This window comes from Apodemus sylvaticus, chromosome 4 (assembly GCF_947179515.1).
Source record: "Apodemus sylvaticus chromosome 4, mApoSyl1.1, whole genome shotgun sequence".
Taxonomy (NCBI): domain Eukaryota; kingdom Metazoa; phylum Chordata; class Mammalia; order Rodentia; family Muridae; genus Apodemus; species Apodemus sylvaticus.
The window spans coordinates 84,988,865-84,997,083 of NC_067475.1; the positions used below are offsets into that span (position 1 = coordinate 84,988,865).

The 8,219-nt window shown below is 40.9% G+C and overlaps 1 protein-coding gene across 1 annotated transcript; it reads right to left on the bottom strand.

The window, feature by feature from the left end:
* Window positions 1–3,837: 3,837 nt before the first annotated feature.
* Window positions 3,838–5,353, bottom strand: LOC127683657 (tryptase-like; the record flags this gene model as incomplete). The annotated part of the gene is made up of 3 exons (XM_052180955.1): window positions 3,838–3,999; window positions 4,072–4,235; window positions 5,146–5,353. Coding segments are annotated over 3 exons (534 nt in total), but the record flags the coding sequence as incomplete, so codon positions are not given.
* Window positions 5,354–8,219: the final 2,866 nt, after the last annotated feature.

An 8,219-nucleotide genomic window follows, 5' to 3' on the forward strand; every position in this document is an offset into this window, starting at 1 on the left:
GGAGATAGAAAACCTAGGAAAGAGATCAGTAGTCATAGATGCAAGCATCACCAACAGAGTACAAGACAGAAGAGAGAATCTCAGATGCAGAAGATACCACAGAAAACATTGACACAACAGTCAAAGAAAATGAGAAATGTAAAAAGCGTCTAACCCAAAACCTCCAGGAAATCCAGGACCCAATGAGATGACCAACATAAGGATAATAGGTATAGAAGAGACTGAAGAGTCCCAACTTAAAGGGCCAGTAAATATCTTAAACAAAATTATGGAAGAAAACATCCCTAACCTAAAGAAAGAGATGCACATAAACATATGAGAAGCCTACAGAACTCCAAATATATTGGGCCAGAAAAATTCCTCCAGTTACATAGTAGTCAAAACACCAAATGCACAAAATAAAGAACATTAAAAGCAGTAAGGGAAAATGGTAAAGTAACATATAAAGGTAGACCCATAAGAATTACACCAGACTTCTCACCAGAGACTATGAAAGCTAGAAGATCCTGGGCAGATGTCATACAGAATTTAAAAGAACACAAATGCCAGCTACTATACCCAGCAAAACTCTCAGTTACCATAGAGGGAGAAACCAAGATATTCCATGACAAAACCAAATTTACACAATATCTTTCCACAAATCTAGCACTAAAAAGGATAATAGATGGAAAATGACAACACAAGGAGGGAAACTACACCCTAGAAAAAGAAAGAAAGTAATCTTCTTTCAAAAAACCCAAAATAAGACAGTCACACAAGCCAGGCAGTGGTGGCGTGTGCCTTTAATTCCAGCACTTGGGAGCAAGAGGCAGGTGGATTTCTAAGTTTGAGGCCAGCCTAGTCTACCGAGTGACTTATAGGACAGCCAGTGCTACACAGAGAAACCCTGCCTTGGAAAAAACAAAAACAAAAAAACAAAAAGCAAACAAGATGCCACTCAAACATAAAAATAACATCAAAAATAACAGGAAGCAATAATCACTATTCCTTAATATCTCTTTTTTCCTTCTTTTTTTATTTATTCGATATATTTTTAATTTACATTTCAAATGATTTCCCCTTTTCTGGCCCCCCACTCCCCGAAAGTCACATAAGCCCCCTTCCCTCCCCCTGTTCTTCCACCACCCCTTCCCACTTCTCTGTTCTGGGTTTGCCCTATACTACTACACTGAGTCTTTCCAGAACAAGGTGCCACTCCTCCGTTCTTCTTGTACCTCATTTGATGTGTGGATTATGTTTTGGGCATTCCAGTTTTCTAGGTTAATATCCACTTATTAGTGAGTGCATACCATGCTTGATCTTTTGAGACTGGGTTACCTCACTTAGTATGATGTTCTCCAGCTCCATCCATTTGCCTAAGAATTTCATGAATTCATTGTTTCTAATGGCTGAATAGTACTCCATTGTGTATATATACCACCTTTTTTTGCATCCATCCTTCTGTTGAGGGATACCTGGATTCTTTCCAGCTTCTGGCTATTATAAATAGGGCTGCTATGAACATAGTGGAACATGTATCCTTATTACATGCTGGGGAATCCTCTGGGTATATGCCCAGGAGTGGTATAGCAGGATCTTCTGGAAGTGATGTGCCCAGTTTTCTGAGGAACCGCCAGACTGATTTCCAGAGCTGTTCTACCAATTTGCAACCCCACCAGCAGTGGAGGAGTGTTCCTCTTTCTCCACATCCTCGCCAACACCTGCTGTCTCCACCTTATACCAGTCAGAATGCATTAATATCTCTTAACATCAATGTTCTCAAATCCCCAATAAAAAGACTGAATAACAGACTGGATATGTAAACAGGACCCAGTGTTATGCTGCATACAGGATATGCACCTCAGTGTCAAAGGCAAACATTACCTCAGAGTAAATGGCTGGAAAACAATTTTCCACGTAAATGGTCCCAAGAAACAAGCTGGAGTAGTCATTTTAATATTGAATAAAATCAATGTTCAACCAAAGTTATCAAAAAGGATTAGGAAGGACACTTCTTACTCATCAAAGGAAAATTCTACAAAGAAGAATTCTCAATTCTGAGCATCTATGCTCCAAATGCAAGGGCACTCACATTCATAAAAGAATCTTTGTTAAAGCTCAAAGCATATATTCATTATACCTCACATAATAATAGTGGGAGAATTCAAAATCCCACTGTCATCAATGGACAGATCATGGAAACACAAACTAAACAGAGACACAATAAAACCAACTGAAGTTATGGACCAAATGGATTTAAGAAATATCTATAGAACATTTCATCCTAAAACAAAAGAATATACCTTCTCCTTAGCACCTCATGGTACCTTCTCCCAAATTGACCATTTAATCAGTCACAAAACAGGCCTCAACAGATAAATAAGATTGAAATAATCCTATGCATCCTATCAGATTACCACAGACTAAGTCTGGTATTAAATAGAAAAACCAACAGAAAGAAGACATACACATGGAAGCTGAACAATGCTCTACTCAATAATAACTTGGTCAAGGAAGAAATAAAGAAATTAAAGACTTTTTAGAATGTAATGAAAATGAAGGCACAACATACCCAGACTTATGGGACACAATGAAAGCAATGCTAAGAAGGATTCTCAGGGGTTGGTGAGATGGCTCAGTGGTTAAGAGCACTGGCTGGCCTTCTGAAGGTCCTGAGTTCAAATCCCAGAAACCACATGGTGGCTCATAATCATCTTTAATGTGATCTGATGCCCTGTTCTGGTGTGTCTGAAGATGGCTACAGTACTTACATATAATAAATAAATAAATCTTAAAAAAAAGAAGAACTTTCAGCTCTGAGTGACTCCAAAAAGAAACTGGAGAGAGAATATACTACCAGCTTTATAGCACACCTGAAAGCTCTAGAACAAAAAGAAGCAAATGCAGCCAAGAGAAGTAGATGGCAGAAAATAATCAAACTCAGGGCTGAAATCAACCAAGTAGAAACAAAAAGAAATATACAAAGAACCGACCAAACCAGGAGCTGGTTCTTTGAGAAAATCAACAAGATAGATAAACCCTTAGCCAGATTAACCAGAGGCACAGAGACAAATTAAGAAAATCAGAAATGGGCTAAGATTAAAAATTCAGGAGACAGCAGGTGTTGGAGAGGGTGCGGAGAAAGAGGAACACTCCTCCACTGCTGGTGGGGTTGCAAATTGGTACAACCACTCTGGAAAGCAGTCTGGCGGTTCCTCCGAAAACTGGGCACCTCACTTCCAGAAGATCCTGCTATACCACTCCTGGGCATATACCCAGAGGATTCCCCACCATGTAATAAGGATACATGCTCTACTATGTTCATAGCAGCCCTATTTATAATTGCCAGATGCTGGAAAGAACCCAGGTATCCCTCAACAGAAGAGTGGATACAAAAAATGTGGTATATCTACACAATGGAGTACTATTCAGCCATTAGAAACAATGAATTCATGAAATTCTTAGGCAAATGGATGGAGCTAGAGAACATCATACTAAGTGAGGTAACCCAGACTCAAAAGGTGAATCATGGTATGCACTCACTAATAAGTGGTTATTAACCTAGAAAACTGGAATACCCAAAACATAATCCACACATCAAATGAGATACAAGAAGAAAGCAGGAGTGGTCCCTGGTTCTGGAAAGACTCAGTGAAACAGTATTTGGCAAAACCAGAACGGGGAACTGGGAAGGGGTGGGAGGGAGGACAGGGGAAGAGAAGGGGGCTTACGGGACTTTCGGGGAGTGGGGGGGGGCTAGAAAAGGGGAAATCATTTGAAATGTAAATAAATTATATCGAATAAAAAAATTAAGAAAGTAAAAAAAAAAAAAAAAAAAAAAAAAAAAAAAAAAAAAAAGAAGTCCTTGGGGACATAGCGGCGGATCCAGTCCAAGTAATAGGTGACCCGGGTGTAGACGCCAGGCCAGTTGCGCAGTGCGCAGCCCTTTGTCCAGCTCACCACACCTGCCTGCAGCCAGGTGTTTTTTCCCTTGCAGACCAGAGGTCCTCCGGAGTCGCCCTAGAGAGGACACGGGTCAGTAGTCTTGTAAAGGCTGGGTGGGGGTGGCAGGGTGAGGGGACAGGAGCTCACCTTACAGAAGCCACGTCCTTCTTTCCCAGCACACAGCATGTCGTCACGGACAATGCGGACATGGTCAACTGTGCTGAGACCTTTGTGATACATCCTGTCACAGAGGCGGTTTTCTACAATGGGAACTTCCACCTCCATCAAAGGAAATGGTGGCGGCAGTTTTACTGTGGGTGAAAGAAAGACCATCCTGTGACAGGGTCCCAGGTGCCAGACTGGGACTGGCTCAGCTAACCCTGTCCTCTGAGGGTAGTTCTGCTCACAAGTCCCTCTTTGAGTCAGGCTCACTTCATTCAGCTCTGCCAACCTGGCTTCTTCCTCCAGGCTGGACCTGGATTTCTGGCCTTATTCAGAGAAGGACAGTCCTGAGGGTGTTTAGTACCCTGTCTGTTCAGTGGAAGGCAGCTCAGCATGGCTGGCTCTGGCCTAGGCTGGGTAGAGGATCCCAGTGGAGCCGTGGTCTCAGACACTATTCTCATGCACTACATCTGTATATGAGGAAATTTTATTCACCCTGTGCTCCACAGCCAGGGCCTGTCTGTTCGTGGCCCTGTCCCCAAAGCTCTGCTCTGAGTTGTCAAAAGAAATGAAGCAAGACTCTTAGGGAGAAGAGAAATTGGCACTGAAGGTTCCCTGTCCAGCCACCCACAATACCTCAGGCCTGGGCCATAGCCCTTGAAATGTGGGTCACTGACATGGCCTGTGAAATGCCAATTGTAACTAGCTTCTCTCTCTCTCTCTCTCTCTCTCTCTCTCTCTCTCTCTCTCTCTCTGTGTGTGTGTGTGTGTGTGTAACATTGTTGGTAAGTGTGGTCTTGCTCTCCATCAAATACCTGAAATACAAGCAGACTGTGGCCCCTTCAGACATAAAGCGTCTGAGATTCGAGGGACCGAATGAGTTATCCTAGCTACGCTGGGGTCTCCTGGCTTATGGGACCTGAGAGCCCTGTTGTTCTGATGCCTTCCCACTTCCTAGGTCTTCAGATTTCTGTCCTACAAGATGGAGGGAAGCCCTGTGCTGGGGATGTGGTGTGGCCACCCCTCTCTTGTCTCACCTTAGTTGTCTCTACCACATACCTTTTTTTCCAATTCTGCCCCAGCCTGTCACCCAGCACAATGTTCCTGAGGGGAAGGTCATGGATGCGGGAGGCAGGGAGACAGGGCGGGCCTTGCTGGAAATGTTCACAGGGTTTGTGAGTTTCAGCAGGGCAATGTCTGCCCCATTCTGGAAGATGTAGAAGTCAGGGTGTGGGATAATTTTGCTCACAGTCAGCAGGTTGTCAAAAAAAAAAAAAAAAAAAAAAAGAAAATCAGAAATGAAAAGGGAGATATAACAACAGAAACTGAGGAAATTAAAAAAAACATCACCAGATCCTACTACAAAAGCCTATATTCAACAAAACTGGAAAATCTGGATGAAATGGACAGCTTCCTAGACAGATACCAAATACCAAAGTTAAATCAGGATCAAATAAATCATCTAAACAGTCCCATTATCCCCAAAGAAATAGAAGCAGCCATTAAAAATCTCCCAACCAAAAAAGTCCAGGACCAGACTTTTTTGTGCAGACTTTTCTGTGTTTAGTGCAGAATTCTATCAGACCTTCAAAGAAGACCTTATACCAATACTCTTCAAACTATTTCACTATATAGAAACAGAAGGGGCACTACCCAATTCATTCTATGAAGCCACAGTTACACTGTGTATTCTCCCTTAGAGATGGAAAGGTTTCTGTAATTAGGAAGTTGTCACAATTTCCTTTCATAGAGGACTTTGTAAGAGATTTTTTTCTACTTCTATCATGCCTAATGTTCCAAATAGATTTTTAAAAACTGGTTGAGTGCATATTAATTTTAGCTTCAGAAGATATCAAGAATATTTAAGAGGCATTTAACTATTTTAAATCATTTTGATTATTTAGAAAAATAAAATAAAGAAAATGGAATAAAAAACAAAAAACAAAACAACAAAACAAAACAACCACCTGAGGTCAACTCCAAGAATTCACATTGCAATCTCAGCTCCAGGATGACAGAGACAGGAAGCTCCCTGGGGCTCACTGGATGCCAGCTTAGTTTGCTCCATGAGCTTTAAAGCAATGAGAGATTCTGCCTCAAAAACAGCAGTGATTGGTTCCCATAGAAGGATACTTAAATTGACCTATGACCTTCAAAAGTCTGCACACACATTCACACATGACTACACATGTATATACATGAGTGCACACACATCTCACAGAAAAAATAATTGAGTTTAATGTGCCATTGTAAGAAAATTCTTGTCATGGAAGTTTTGCTATTAGTTTTCCAAATGCTTGGAGTTATCTCACAAAACCAAATTGTGAACATGTAGTAGTATCATTGTATACACACCTTGTCTCATTTTCCTATAGTTTGCTAAGTATAATTGACAGAGTTCAAGCAGATTTTCTTCAGACGCTTACAATGACACATTTTGCTTTGCTTATGTCTCCTGAGGTATGACACAATGACTGCTTTTCTTTGCACTGATTCTCATTCCTCATGTCATCTTCCCATATCTCCACAGGGTTCCTAATACAGACAAAAATATAAAATCTCTTAGGTATATATGCATTGGAACCAGGACTGAGAAATGTTTGTTAAGACTTCAAATACTTTATGTTTAATAATTTATAGGTCACACTGAATTATGCCTGTTAGTGTAGGCTCAGGGGATTCTGGGCCAAATTAAATATTGAATCATAGCTCAAACCTTTTTTCCTACTGAAACTGAATCCAATCTTACTATGTTGTTCTTTTACAGTTATATAAAATCCTGAAACCAGAATCCATTGTTTTCTGTGCCCACCCTTGCCCATTGTCTGTTGGCACTATGCCCTCTGTTGTCCTCTGCAGTATTGGAGCTGTGAGTGTACAAAGAGCATTGTTCAGGTTCCCTTGTCTGATCACTTTTACAAACATTAGTAAGATAAGATGTGTATTGTCCACATGTTTGTACGCATGTGTGAAAATGTTACAGTGAAACTCATTGATTAATAGTTAGTAATATACTAGTGAAACCCCATTATACTGTATACTTAGTAATATGCTAGTGGGAAAGAGAGCATGGAGCCTGGTTGCTTTTACATTCCCCTACAAGTTGGTCATGTGATTGCTTAAGAGTCTGCTTAGGTACCCTTTCTGACAAAAAAAATCAGAGGGAAGAGGAGAGGATTTTCCTAACCTATGCCTTTGTCTCTAGGAATTTCTGTCTCAGAAGATTCAGTTTTACCCACACAGCCACTCCTCCATGTTTGTAGCACCCCTCCCCCCCAGTGACTATGTCCTTTTTTATTGTTCTTAACTCAGAATTCATTGTGTCCTTCATTTTGCTTCCGAAAGGCCACAAGCTATTTTCTATAGTATTAGTGCCAGGGCTAATTCTCTGTTCCCTTTTGCTCTCTCAAAATTTTCAACACTTATGTAAGAAATTTCTATGTAAGAAATCCCATTTCCTCAATTTGCTTCCATATTCTTGGCTGGACCTTAATATACCTGGTAAATGGACACTTCTTTAGCATTCTAGGTCCTGAATTCAGAAAGGCAGTAAACTCCATGTTCTGCCCTCTGGGTTGTCATTAAGTACTCTGGTCTGAAGAATGACCGGTACCATACCTAGACAACACAAATCCCGGCATGGAAATGCATTAGCAGAAAATGCTCACAAAATGCCTAGCATATATCACGGTTCCTTATTGAATATCCACAATTTGCCCTATATTTTCAAGTCCTGAACAACTATCATTTCAGACAGCTGTAAAGAGTTGTTCTCTGAGCCCAAACTCTCTACTCTATAAAGTATCTTAGCAACCCAGCAAGGATGCTGTTATACTGGCCCAATAAACAGGAAAAATAAAGAGAAAAAATCCTTTGTATGCAAATCTACAGATAGTCAGGAGGGCCCAAGCTTCTCTGATGGGTGTCTATAGGTGGGAGCCCACACAGCTGCCCCTATTGTCCTCTTGAGTCTAGCTTTACCCATTCCCCTTCTCTCTCAGATAAAGATTGTTCCTCCATTCCGTCTGTCTTTAACTGTTGTCCTTACAAGAGATCCTGAGCAATGTTTTGGAAGATGTGATGTCTTAATGAGCCAAACTTGTGCAGCAAAAATTAGAAGTAATCGATGATAT